This window comes from Rhinatrema bivittatum, chromosome 5 (assembly GCF_901001135.1).
Source record: "Rhinatrema bivittatum chromosome 5, aRhiBiv1.1, whole genome shotgun sequence".
In the NCBI taxonomy this organism is placed as follows: Eukaryota; Metazoa; Chordata; class Amphibia; order Gymnophiona; family Rhinatrematidae; genus Rhinatrema; species Rhinatrema bivittatum.
In genome coordinates, this window is record NC_042619.1 from 214,189,105 (window position 1) to 214,203,615 (window position 14,511).

The 14,511-nt window shown below is 44.3% G+C and overlaps 1 protein-coding gene across 8 annotated transcripts in view; it reads left to right on the top strand.

Moving 5' to 3' along the window:
* Positions 1–14,511, top strand: part of CASK (calcium/calmodulin dependent serine protein kinase) — a 1,033,919-nt gene that overhangs the window by 826,000 nt on the left and 193,408 nt on the right. For all 8 annotated transcript variants that reach the window (XM_029603127.1, XM_029603128.1, XM_029603131.1 and 5 more), the window contains one exon: positions 13,646–13,723. In XM_029603127.1, coding sequence (XP_029458987.1) covers positions 13,646–13,723 — 78 coding nt within the window. The remainder of the gene's footprint in view (positions 1–13,645; positions 13,724–14,511) is intronic.

Here is a 14,511-nt window from a genome sequence, read left to right on the forward strand (position 1 = left end):
ATTGAGACTCCGGAGCTCTGCCTCCTCTGGTGACCTGCACGTGGAACAGGGAGCATTTCAGAGAATGCTACCCTGGAGGTTCTGGATTTAAGCTTTCTACCTAAGAGCCTAAATTTGGCTTCCAGAACCTCCCTCCCCCATTTTCCTATGTCGTTGGTGCCCACATGTACCACGACAGCCGGCTCCTCCCCAGCACTGTCTAAAATCCTATCTAGGTGACGTGTGAGGTCCGCCACCTTCGCACCAGGTAGACATGTTACCTTGCAGGATGGCATTGCAATAGTTGACCTTGGAGAACAGGATGGCTTGGAGAACAGTTCTGAAGTCATGGTGGTATAGTAGAGGTTTGAGTTTTTTGAGCACCTGTAATTTATAGAAGCACTCCTTGGTAGTATGGTTTATGAACTTCTTTAAGCTCAGATGACTGTCCATAATGACTCCGAGGTCTCTAGTATGGGAGATTTGGATGTTAGCGCGCGGCTGTTGTTGGTGTTGACTGTTTTCTGGAGTGATAAGCAGGAGTTCTGTCTTGGCAGTATTAAGCACCAAGTTAAGACCTGTAAGGTGACGGTTGATCGTTTGCAAGTGAGAATCCCATAGCTTGACTGCTGAATCCAGGGAGCCAGTTATGGGGATCAAAATCTGAACGTCGTCTGCGTATATATAGAACTTCAGTTTTAGTGTCGTGAGTAGTTGGCAGAGAGGGAGGAGGTAGATATTGAACAGGGTGGGAGATAAAGAGGAGCCCTGGGGAACTCCAAGTGGAGAATTGGTGCGAGGTGATTCCTTGTTATTGATTTTAACCTTATAGCCTCTATTGCTGAGGAATGAGTCAAACCATCTGAGGGCAGATCCTGTGATTCCTATATCTGATAGTCTGTTTAATAGTGTGGAGTGGTTTACTGTGTCAAACGCTGCGGAGATATCAAGGAGTGCTAGCAGGAAGGAGTGTCCTTTGTCAAGGCCCAAGTATGTCTGATCTAAGAGTGAGATGAGGAGGGATTCAGTACTATGTTCTTTCCAGAATCCCTATTGTGATGGATGGAGGATTTTATGTTCTTCCAAGTAATTTGATAGTTGATTATTTACCACTTTCTCCATGATCTTGGCTACAAACGGCAGGTTAGATATAGGTAGATAATTATTGGGGTCATCCGGGTCCAGGTTCGGTTTTTTAAGTATAGGTTTGAGGGTGGCCAATTTGAGAGCATCCGGGAAGATTCCTTGTGAGAGAGAGCAGTTGATGATATCTGATAGATATTTGGAGATGGAGTCCGGTACTAGAAGCAGTAATTTGGATGGAATTTGGTCTAGCGGGTGAGTGGAGGGTTTCATTCTTTTTAGTAGGGTTTCAACCTCTGTAGTGTAAGTGGGCTCGAAAGAATCCAACACCGCATCTGAGTTAGGTCGGTAGAGAGGATCCGAAGATGGAGTGTTAGGGCTAGAGGGTAATCTAGCCAGAGTGTTGGAGATTTTATTCTGGAAGAAAATGGCCAGATCATTGGCTTTCGATTGGGCTAGGTCATCAGGGATCGATGAGGTGGTAGTTTTAGTGAGATCTGAGATGTAAGAGAAGAGAGCCTTCGCATCAAAAATCATATCATGGATATGGTGGGCGTAAAAATCTCTCTTAGTTCGTAGTGTCACAGTTCTGTAGTAGTGGAGTGCGGCTTTGTATATGGCTAGAGAAATTAGACTTAGAGATTTAAAGGCTCATTCCAGAGAAGTGGGATATGATAGAAGTATTTGAGTACCTCAAAGATATGAATAATACATAAGAAGCAAACATTTTTCAGTAGAAGGGAATTTCTAATATGTTACACACTTTACCACCAAAGGTGTCCAGGATGCATAGTACAACAATAGCATAAAAATACACAATCAAGATTTAAAAAGAAAATCATAAAACTCACCTACTTATCTAAAATAAAATAACAAATCATCAATATCAGGAGGTCATCATATGAGGAAATTAGACTCACGACTAACATAGAAAAATATTTTGACTGGTCTGGAGTCTGTGTCCTGTTTTTGATTCCTAGGTCAGGTTTTTCATTCTCAAGATAAGTCAAGGTGGGGGATGCAGAGGAGGCAGTTTTCAACCTCTGTAGGGAAGGGAATCTTAGCCACTGTTCACTAGTGACACACCCACTACCTATCAGATTTTGGAGAGAATCATGGTCTGTAGCTCCTGGTCAAGAATGATTACTGACTTGACTGGGTTAGATGGGGGACTTTAAAAATAGGGGGGGGGGGGACTCCCAAGTAATTGTGAATATAGTATACTGGCACTATAGCCCAACAGAGCTGGTTCAATTAACCCAAAGAAGGAGGAGGAATATGCCAGGCTTAAAGTCTAGAATTGCATGGTAAGTTAAAAAAAATGTTTTAGGAGTCCATGACCTGCATGTGTATATTGCAGGAGCTCCAGCTGAATATGTGTAGGTGTACACTTAAACTTAATTACTGCTTTTTTCTGTCGAGGCCAAGCTTGAATGGGAGCAGACAGCTTGCTCTTACTTTCTCACAGGATGAGAGGCGAGTTGAGTGGAGAAGGGCTCTGGGCTAGGTGGGAGGGTGGGCCTGGGTGTAACTTTACCCCTGAAGTGTGTCCATATACTGCTGGGGCTGCTTCACCATGTTCAGGATCTGAAGCCAGAGTGCAGATTGCTCCCCTCACATTGCCAGCCAGTGGTGCTCAGCTATAGCTCCAGGTCATAGGAAAATTTGGGTGGTTCACAAATAGAAGAGGGCATGGGGGTAGGTTTGAGCTCCAGGGACTTGCAGCTTTTTTGAAGTGCTCAGCATCCAGAATCACTGTATGCACCTCCTGAGACTGTGCTCTAACAAATCACCCCTCCTTCCAGCTGGGCTGGTGTCGCTTCCCCAAGCAGGCACTGGCTGCTGCTGAGGTGTTGCTACAGCAGACAGTCGGATCCAGAACCTTGCTCCACCCAGTTTGATCTGGCTTCAGGACCTCACTCTACCCCAATAGGTCAGAGTGATCAGCCTTTAGGTTGTTGCTCTCCCCCATTGGGTCTCATTGGTTAGGCTACAGAGCTTCCTTCCACATTTTTGAGTCCAACGCTCTTGCTATAGGGCAGCTCTCAGGAGCTGTGGCAGCACCTTAGCAGCAGCTAGTGCATTTACTTTATGGGTTTGTGCGCCTTTGGCATCATCTGTTACATATGGACAAACTGAAAACACAAAATCCTTTTATTATCTTAACACACTAAAATTTAAATGTGTGTATACATGTCTTTTTCATCTCAGGGTGTGTGTATACAAATAGAGGTAGATCTTAAAAATATGTGGGCTGAGCAGAAGCAACGCTAATTTTAAAAAGCCAAGAAGTACACGCACATATTCTTGTGCACATGTCAAAAATGAGAGGACGGAAAATGGGCGTTCTGGGAAAGGGCCAAAACTTATGTGCATAACTCCTTATTTTAAAACCAGTGACCACAGCACACATGTAGCTTTACTGTTGTTCCTGATGAGGAGTAAGTCTGTAGATCTCGAGTTTCAGGACTTACAGGACAGGGTGATGGGTCTAAGTCAACTGGGGAACACGCAAGACGAAGAACCAAAGTGGTCTTCAAGATCGTGATATTTATTGGGCAAACTGGACTATTTGGGATGACTCTCGCGCAAACATGTTTTAAAATACGTTTACATACACGCGTAAAAGCCAGCAAAGTCCTATGGAAGGTATGCAAAGTAGGTTTCTCGAGTAACCTCATAAAATTAGGAGGTGTATTTTAAACTATAACTATGCGTGATTTAAAATTGTAGTGTACCTCTGCTCGTGCACTTGTTTTAAAATTAGCCTGAATTTTTCATCTTTCTCTGACAGGTCAACTACCCACTGTTTTGAAATGAGCTTATATTCTTCCACTGTTGAAGAAGCTTGAGTTAGATTCTGAGTTGGCTAATTTTAGACCCATTTCATATTTATTTTTAGCCAAAATCATTGAATCAGCTGCTTTATGGCAGCTTGACTATTTTATTCAAGAACAGCAAGTTTTAGAAGCGTTTCAATTTGGTTTTAGAAAACCCCTCAACACTGAGTTAGTTTTGTCTGGATGTGCTGCGACATGGATTTCACAGTGGTCAAAGCTTTGCTTGATGTTTCTTGACATTACCATGACATTTGTCATGGTTAATCATTAAATTTTATTATATTGTCTTAGAGAGTGTGGTATTGGTATACTGTTCTGAATTGGTTTTCTTCTTATTTATCAGGAGGAATGTATAGAGTTACATTAACGACTAGCCATTCATCTTAGCAGCAGCTGGAGATTGGTATTCCTGAGGGCTCGGCATTATCCGCTACTCTGTTTAACATCTACATGCCTCCGCTATGTAAGCTTTTTAGCTGGGCTATGTGCGGGATACTGTCTCTATGCTGACAGGGCCAGTCCAAGGGAATTAGGCTCCCTAGGCACCTTTTGCCTCGCGCTGCTACCCCCATTAGGGGACGCGAGCTATGTGAGGCTGCAAGCGTCCAAGAGGAGTGGAGATTGCTGAATGTCAACTCCACTTTGGTGCTGCCTCTCGCAGCCCCACATGGCTCTTGCCCCCTAATGGTCAGCGCCCTAGGCCCAGGCCTAGTTCACCAAGTGGTTCCGCCGGCCCTGTATGCTGCTGATATTCAGTTTTTTTTCTACCAGCAGCAGCAACATGGTCTGAGATGTCTGGTTTAGTTTCTATTTGTCTGTCTGCAGTAAAGCAATGGCTAACACATAACAGACTTATTTTTAACTTAAAGAAAACAGAGGTGATGATTCTGCAAAAGACAGATAAAATAAGCATTCCCTCCTCCTTTTCCTTTGAGAACCAGATTATTCCGATTGTGTCAGTTGCAAAAAGTCTCGGTGACATGCTGGATTCAAACTTAGATGTCTGCCCAACTTAAGGCCAATGTAAAATCTGGGTATTTTAAATTAAGTTTCCTAAAGCCATCAAAACCATTGTTGAGCCCCTCTGAATTTAGAGTGGCTGTGCAGACACTGATTCTGCCACCCCTTAACTATTGCAATGCATTCCTACTTGGGCTCCCAAAAAATGTTCTGCATGCCTTACAGGTCTTACAGCATTCTGATGCCCACTTAATATCTGGGTCTCAAAAAATGGCGGGTATTTCTCCATTTTAAAAGGAGCTTCATTGACTACCAGTGGAGCAGAGAATTAATTTAAAAATTGCTTTACTGGTGCACAGAATGTTACGGATTCCATTCCATAAGTTAGTCGTATGCTGCATATTTACAATCAATTCCCACACTCTTGACAATCTCAACAGAGCACAGATCTGTCTGCTTATCTGAGATAAGTGATCAGACTTTCTCAGTTATTGGCCCCATCTTCTGGAACTCTGCCAGTTTAACTACACCTTATTGAATGTACAAAATATTTTAAGAAGTTGATAAAGATCTTTTTATTCAGTAAGCTTTTATTGATTGATTTTAGTTCACCGCTTGTTATAGTGTTTACTTTGATTTTATATTATGCAGCTTCTTAATTTTGTTCTGTGTGTCTTGCCTTGTTTGTCAATTATGTATGTTACTTCATAAGCTGCTGCTACGAGCTGTGGATTTGCAGAATATAAATAGCTAGGTAAATAAGCAGGGTGTTGAATGCATGGCATGACGTCCCTGGGGGGATGGTGGAGAGAGAGACAGTAAGTAACAAGCCTGGAAAACTATGGAGGATCCCTAGTTGTGACGTGAAAGCCAAAGTTCAATCTGGTGTGTGGCACTGCAAAAGAAGGCAGTTTGGCAAGACTGGCTGGACCTTCCGGTCTTTAACTGCTGTCACCCTCTCTAAGCTTCACCTTGGATCACATATACTTATTAGCTTCGCCATGACTGGCATCCATCTGTTCGTCCATGCATATAGGTATCATGCACACATCTGATTTCTGTTGCATAGCCAGTGTGCCGCTTTCTAAGTTGTCAAGCACCTGCATTGCAAAGATGATTTGGTAGAATGTATTGGCCTATCCTGATGCTTTTGTTAGCTGTTTCAAGAGGAAGCGTGGGGATGGGTCGCGCTACTGCAGCTTGGAATTTAAAAGTGCTATAGGAAATCAGTCATGGATATTTGTGAGCATTTTACATGGTTCTTGGAGTTTTTGGCTACGGTGTAGTTTTTCTTAAGGTGGAGGAGGATTTGTCCTCGTATTTAAGATTTGGAACTGTTGTATATCTGGTTTCTCACAGGACAAGCAGGATGGTAGACCTCACATATGGGTAACATCACAGGATGGAGCCCAATCACGGAACACTTTTGTCAAAGTTTCTAGAACTTTGACTGGCACCTACTGGGCATGCCCAGGATGGCACTAACCCTGCAACCAGCAGGGGTCCCCCTTCAGTCTTCTTTTTTCCGCGCAGCAGTAGCCACTCGGGTTAAGGAGCTCTAATTTTCCTCTCAAAGTTACTTCATAATTTACTACCCCACAGGGGTCCCCCTATTCAATTTTTGCTTCCGCGGTGGTCCGGTAAGTTTTTTACCCAATTCCAGTCAATTCCCGTCGAGTTTGGCCCTCATGGCCTACTGGCCGTCTACCGCACCATGGCTAAATTCTTTGAGAGGCCATGGCGTCTGGGTTCCGTTGATGCCCCGACTGCACTCGCACAGTGTCCATTACTGACCCTCACAAGGTCTGTGTAATGTGTTTAGGGAGCGAGCATGATGTCCTTACTTGCACCAAATGTGCCCTTATGATGCCAAAAGGTCACAAGACTAGAATGGAGAAGATGGAACTTCTCTTTCGGTCACAAACTCCGACGTCGCCCATAGCCTCGACATCATCCGAACCGACTCAGTCTATGTTGCACCAGTATCGTGCACCAACCGGTGTCCGACTGGCATCGACGACTCCGCGGCTATCGACGCTCTCTGTTCCTCCTCCGCATAAGGACCGAGGACATCGTCGAGAAAAGCATTGACATCGACACCAGAGGTCTCAGACCATCGACACAGGCAAGCCCTCGACGTTGCCACCGTCTGAGCCGCTGCTGAAGAAAGCCTGTCCAGAAAAGGTACCGTCCCTATCTGGCTCCGTGTCACAGAGGCAACCTTCACCGGGACCAGTGATAGGAGCCACAATTCCACCTCCAACGGTGGTCCCTCCGGCTATACCTCTACCACCTCCTCCGGCATCGGGGCTCCACGCTCCAGGTTTCCGAGAGGAGTTGGATCAGATGATTCAAGAGGCCATCAGCAGAGTGATGCAAGGCTTCAAGATTCCTCCGGTACCAATTCCTGAACCGGCTACTGATCCCATTCCTGTAGCGCTGGCATCGCTACTAACGAGGATGGGAGCGCTGCTCTCCACTTTTCCTCCGATGGTATCTGGGGCACCGATGGACCCGGTGCCCTCCTCCCCAATTCCTCTTTCATCGACAGAAGAAGGAGAAACACAGTTACTCCCTCCATCGGGAGTCTTACCAATGCCTCAGCCATCGATGTCACCAATAGCATCTTTGCTACCATTGATGCCTTCGGTGCCTCAGCCAGGACCTTCAGGAATACCATCATTCAGTCCCTCTAAGGATCCTAGGGGTGCTGGTGATGAACCCTATGACACATGGACCGATGATTCGTCCCAGGATACCGATGACTTACCATCACCACCCTCTCCTACTGAAAGCAGGAAGCGTTCTCCAGAGGACTTGTCCTTCATTAATTTTGTGAAGGAAATGTCTGAATTAGTTCCATTTCAACTTCAGACAGAACAGAATGATAGACTCCAGATGATGGAACTTCTGCAATTTCTGGATGCTCCTAAAGAAATCACCTCTATCCCTATCCATGATGTCCTCTTGGATCTTCTGAAGAGGAATTGGGAGCATCCTGGTTCGGTGGCACCAGTTAACCGAAAAGCGGATACCACATACCTAGTCCAGTCAACTCAAGGTTTCCAAAAAACCCAATTGGCTCACCATTCAGTGGTTGTTGAGTCAGCCCAAAAGAAAGCCCGACGCTCCAAGCCTCACTCTTCTTTCCCTCCAGGGAAGGAGCAAAAGTTCCTGGATGCCATAGGTCGGCGTGTCTTTCAGGGGTCAATGCTTATATCCCACATTACCTCTTACCAAATCTATATGACCCAGTACAACAGGGTCCTCTTTAAACAAATACAGGACTTTGCTGAGTCTCTGCCTCAGCAATCTCAAGAGCACTTACATGCCCTGGCTCAGAAAGAATTAGAAGCGGGCAAACATGGAATAAGATCAGCATATGATTTTGACACCGCTTCCAGGGTATCAGCAACAGCTATTTCTGCAAGGAGGTGGGCCTGGCTAAAGTCCTCAGACCTACGACCTGAGGTCCAGGACAGACTATCTGTCTTGCCTTGCACTGGTGACAATCTTTTTGGTGAACAGATACAACAAGCAGTAGCACAGTTCAAGATCACCATGAGACTCTTCGCCAACTCTCCTTGTTGCCTTCTGAATATCCTGCTAAGCAAACATTCAGAAAGGATCCCAAAACGTCTTTCTACCGCCTAAGGAAATCTTATCCTCCACTGTCCAAAGGTTGTTCTACTAAGCCTTACCAGAAAGGCCAGTCCAGGCAACCTCGCAGGCAAAAACCACAGACAACCCCTCAGCCAGGCCCAGCATCTGGTTTTGACTCTTTTTCCTAGAGAGCAGCATTCAGCCTCCACTACTGCATATACCAGTGGGAGGTTGATTGTGCCACTTCAGCAACATCTGGCACACAATCACCTCAGACCAGTGGGTTCTTGCCATAATTACTCAAGGTTATCATCTCAACTTTCTCACCATTCCACCAGACTCCCCAACCCGGCTGACATGGGGAACATCCAAATACTCACCACTCCTGGATCAGGAGGTCTCCTTCCTCCTTCGATCCAGAGCAATCGAACCAGTGCCCTACTCTCAACAGGGCTTCGGCTTCTGTTCCCGGTACTTTCTAATCCCAAAAACGTTAGGTGGCGTTTGCCCAATACTAGACCTTCGTGCCTTAAACAAGTACCTACAAAGAGAAAAGTTCAAGATGGTAACCTTGGGTTTCCTCCTTCCCCTTCTGCAAAGGGAAAACTGGCTCTGCTCTCTAGACCTCCAGGACGCTTACATACACATCGCAATAACTCCGTCTCATTGCAAATTTCTGTGATTCCTGGTAGGCCCAAAGCACTATCAATACAAAGTGCTACCATTCGGCCTGGCGTCTGCACCACGAGTCTTCACCAAGTGCCTCGTAGTAGTAGCAGCATACCTCAGGACTCAAGGTGTCCATGTCTACCCCTGCCTCGACGACTGGTTGATCAGGGCTCCCACCCAGCAAGCTGCTCTGACGTCCCTACGTCTCACCTTGCATACCCTGATCTCCCTAGGGTCCAACTTAGTCCCATCACAAACCCTGTCGTTCATAGGAGCAGACTTGAACACCTTCAAAGCAAAAGCATTTATTCCTCAAGAACGAGCTCTCACTCTCACTTCTCTTGCCCATCAACTACAGTCTCGAAAACGCTCAACTGTGCGGCACTTCCTAGTGTTGCTAAGACACATAGCGTCCTCAGTACATGTCACTCCAATGGTTCGTCTCGCCATGAGAGTCATGCAGTGGACTCTAAGGTCACAGTGGATACAATCATCTCAACCACTGTCAGCCATTGTCCACATCACCAACCCACTTTGCTTATCTCTGGCTTGGTGGAAGAATCAGTCCAATCTCCTCCAAGGCCTTCCTTTCCAGGCTCCAGACCCTCAAATAACCCTTACAACCGATGCCTCCAACCTCGGCTGGGGAGCACATGTTGCTAATTTGCAAACTCCTGGAACTACAAGCAATCAGATATGCTCTCAGGGTGTTTCAGGATTGCCTTTCCAACCAGGTCATCCTGATTCAGACAGACAACCAGGTGGCCATGTGGTACATCAACAAACAAGAAGGAAGGGGCTCCTACCTCCTGTGTCAGGAAGCTGCACAGATATGGGCGGAGGCCCTTTCCCACTCAATGTACCTCAAGGCCACCTACTTGCTGAGAGTGGACAATGTGTTGGCAGACAAGCTGAGTTGCACCTTTCAGCCACACGAGTGGTCCCTCAACCCCTCAATAGCGGACTCAGTATTCCAACATTGGGATTACCCCCACATAGACCTCTTTGTGTCACCTCAAAACCGAAAAGTAGAGAACTTTTGCTCTCTCACTCGCAGCCAACACTCACTACCAAGAGATGCGTTCTCCCTCTCTTGGGCAACCGGTCTCCTATATGCATTCCCTCCACTTCTACTTCTCTCAAAGACTCTCATGAAGTTACTCAGGACAAGGGAAGTATGATCCTTATAGCCCCTCACTGGCCACGCCAAGTGTGGTTTCCGATTCTTCAGGACCTCTCCATTCGCAGGCACATTCCCCTGGGGAAGGACCCGCTTCTGATTTCTCAAGACGACGGGTGCCTATGCCACCCTAATCTTCAGGCCTTGTCCCTGACTGCCTGGATGTTGAAAGGTTAATTTTTCAGCCACTCAACCTTTCGGAACCAGTTTCCCGTGTCCTCATTGCTTCACGAAAACCTTCCACGAGAAAATCATATTACAAATGGAACAGGTTTCAGTCGTGGTGTTCCTCATTGTACTTTGATCCTTTTACTTGTTCCACCACGAAGTTTCTAGTCTATCTCTGGCACTTGTCAGAATCAGGTCTAAAAACGTCTTCTATCAGGATGCATGTCAGTGTGGTAGCTGCCTTCCATAAAGGTGTTGGGGATGTTCCCATTTTGGTAAAACCCCTTGTAACATGTTTTCTGAAGGGCTTGCTCCACCTCAAACCTCCACTGCGCCCTCTGGGCCCCTTCTTGGGACCTCAACCTGGTTTTGGGTCGGCTCATGAAACCACCATTCGAGCCTCTCCAATCTTGTGATCTTCGCTATCTCACATGGAAGGTGATTTTTCTTCTGGCAATCACATCCGCTCGCAGAGTTAGTGAGTTACAGGCCTTAGTCACCTATCCGCCTTATACTAAACTTCTGCATGATAGGGTAGTACTCCGCACTCACCCTAAGTTTTTGCCTAAGGTAGTATCGGAGTTTCATATCAATCAATCCATTATACTACCCACCTTCTTTCCCAGGCCTCATTCAAATCCAGGAGAATGGGCTCTGCATACCCTTGACTGTAAATGGGCTCTAGCATTCTATCTAGACTGTACAGCTACCCATAGAAAGTCCACCCAACCGTTTGTTTGTTTCTTTCCATCCTATCAGATTGGGTCAACCTGTGGGTAAGCAGACTCTCTCCTCCTGGTTAGCGGACTGCATATCCTTTTGCTATCAGCAAGCAGGCATTCCACTTCAAGACCATGTTAACGCACACTCTGTGAGGGCCATGGCGACTTCAGTAGCACACCTATGATCGGTGCCGCTTCCTGACATTTGCAGGGCTGCCACCTGGAGTTCTCTCCATACCTTTACAGCCCATTATTGTTTAGACAAGGCTGGAAGACAAGATTCCATCTTTGGCCAGTCTGTCTTGTGCAACCTATTTGCAACTTGATATCCCAAAACCCTTCCGCCTGCCCGTTAAGGTTTAGGATGCCCTCTACCAAATTTCCATCCCAGTCTTTGTGCCTATTGCACATCTTGGGTACATTTGGTGCATTTCTCGGACATCCTCAGCTCGGTACTCACCCATATGTGAGGACTACCATCTTGCTTTGTCCTGTGAGAAAGTAGAAGTTGCTTATCTGTAATAGGTGTTCTCACAGGACAGCAGGATATTAGTCCTCACGAAACCCGCCCGCCACCCTGCGGTGTTGGGTTCGTTATTTTTTCTTATTTTATTTTTTGGCACTTACTATAGCTTTTAAACAAGACTGAAGGGGGACCCCTGCTGGTTGCAGGGTTAGTGCCATCCTGGACATGCCCAGTAGGTGCCAGTCAAAGTTCTAGAAATGTTGACAAGTGTTCCGTGATTGGGCTCCATCCTGTGATGTTACCCATATGTGAGGACTAACATCCTGCTGTCCTGTGAGAACACCTGTTACATGTAAGCAACTTCTGCTTTCCCATGCAGTGCATGCTGATCTTTCTACGCTTAATTCTCAGATCCTGCTCAAGCACAATCCTTCAGGTGTGTATTTTCTTCCTAGAAAGATTAATTTTCTTTCTTTCTCAAGACACGTTTGCCTTTCTATTAGCCTTTCCCTTTGACGCCCTCTGAGCCTTTCTTTTTTTTTTTTTCATTTTCATTTTATTAAAATTTATTAATCGCTTCACATACAGGTCTAGGCGATTTACAATTAAAAAAAACATACACAATGTAGCATAACACACAATAAACACCTTTAGATTCATAGAAACTATATTATACAATTCCTTGTTTACAGATAAATCAAACGTTGCACAGATCGTCAAAGCTCACAAATCCTTCCTCTAACATAGAATATATTAATCATCTGAACTCATAAGCTTTAGAAAATACTAAAGACACGGTGAAGTAGGTAATCTTTTAATAGACGTTTACATTTTTTCAAGTTGTCTAAGGCACGCAATTCAAATGGGATAAGATTCCATAAAGTTGGGGCAGCAATTGAAACGATGTCTCCCTAGTAAAGAACAAATGCGCTTGACGCACAGATGGAATTTCCAACAGATTTAATTGAGATGATCTTAATCCTCTAGTAGGCCTATAAATGTGAAACAGAGCATTTGACCAATGAGAAGAATCTGAATTGAGAAGTTTAAAGATAATCAAAGCAATCTTGAAATCAATACGCTCTGCAACTGGCAACCAGTTCATTTTACATAGAATTAGTGAATTGTGTTCAGAACGTTTTGTATGAGATAACAAGTCTAGCGGCTGCATTAAGCAATAATTGCATAGGTTGTAATGTGGCCTTAGGTAGACCTATGAAAAGACTATTACAGTAGTCTATGTGAGGAAAAATTATCGATCTAACAACTGTAAGGAAATTGTGATCAAAAAGTAGATGCCGTAGCCCTGCAATAAGCCGAAGTTTAAAGAATCCAGTTTTAATAATAGCTCTAATCTGTGGCTTAAATGAAAACGTTGCATCAAGTAAAACACTCAAACTCCTAAGAGATTTAATGAGGTTTTCTCTCCAGCAGCTTTACAATCCTTGCTGATGTTTGCACTACTAGATGTTATGTTTTCCTCTGTAAAGCAGCAGCAGGAACAATAAAACTACTCCAAGTAATTTAGCTGGCAGTTAAAGAGAATGAAATCATTCAGATCTCATGCAAATTTGTATTTCCTGTTGGAAGGAAAATAAGGCTTTAAAGATGTTGAAAATGCCTCCTATTTGTATGAATCCTAAGTAAATAAAGCCGCTGCTGTGCTGTCCCTTATCAGAACCCCATGCAGGCACTGCACTGGTGCAAAGCATGGATATAGCATGAGAATGGAGGAGCAGAAACAGGTAAGAGGGATTTTCAAATCCAAGGATGTGTAATAAAAAAAAGAGATAAGCAAAAGGCAGGAAGGATGAAATAAAGGACCTGGGAGTATAACCAAAAGAGGAGATAAGCCTTGACTTTAGCCAGTCTGCTTTAAAAAAAAAAATAAAGTTTGTCCTAGCTATATAGCATTAAATCTAAGTGTCTGCTTTGCCACATATAGTTACACTATCTTGTCCTCTCTTGATTTCAGCTGTATGATAAAATCAATACAAAATCTTCACCACAAATCAGGAATCCACCAAGTGATGCTGTACAGAGAGCCAAAGAGGTAATTGTTTTTTTATTTCATTGGGTTTTTTCCCCCACTTATTTATTGTAGAATTTTAGTTCAGTTCCAAATAAGGTCATGAAGTGTACGATTCATATATTCCGGGATGATCAATAAAAATGTATGAAAAAAATATTCCTTTAAACTCTTGTGTGACATTCTATCAATGGCTCGGTGGCTCTGCAGATTGCCTGTGGTAATTGGGTTTATTCAACTGTTATTTAGCCGACCAAACAAGGGAAGAAAAAATATTTGTAGATGGAAAATTGTAGAGATGCAGTAGCTTTCACAGCACCCAGAGGCATCACAAAGACACACCGATACTTAAACTCACTAGTATTGATGTTTTGGTTTTACTGTGACTTTTACATTAAAAAAAAAAAAAGAAAAACCACCTCATGAATGGTATAAAAAGAATACAGTGGTTGAAACATTCAAAACCATCTTTCCCCATTCTGTATCTACTGAAAGAAATCAGTGTTGAATAAGGCCCATTATAAGGTGTGGTCATGCTTCTGACTCATGAAAGTTGGGTTTCCATAACTAATTTATAGTTTGGCCAACCTGAACTTACCGAAATGCCTCCTTTCTCACAAGCAGGATCAGGTAAAATATAATCTATTGGCTAGCAGCTGATTGTTAAAGCATTCTCCATGTATAAAAATAAAAAAAATTGCCAAAATGTGGCATTTCAGCTGTTAAACTCCTGAAAAACAATCATCACTAGAATTTAGTTCAAACTTTTTCATATATGCATATTAGTTTGGCTCCGATTTGTCAGCAGAGAG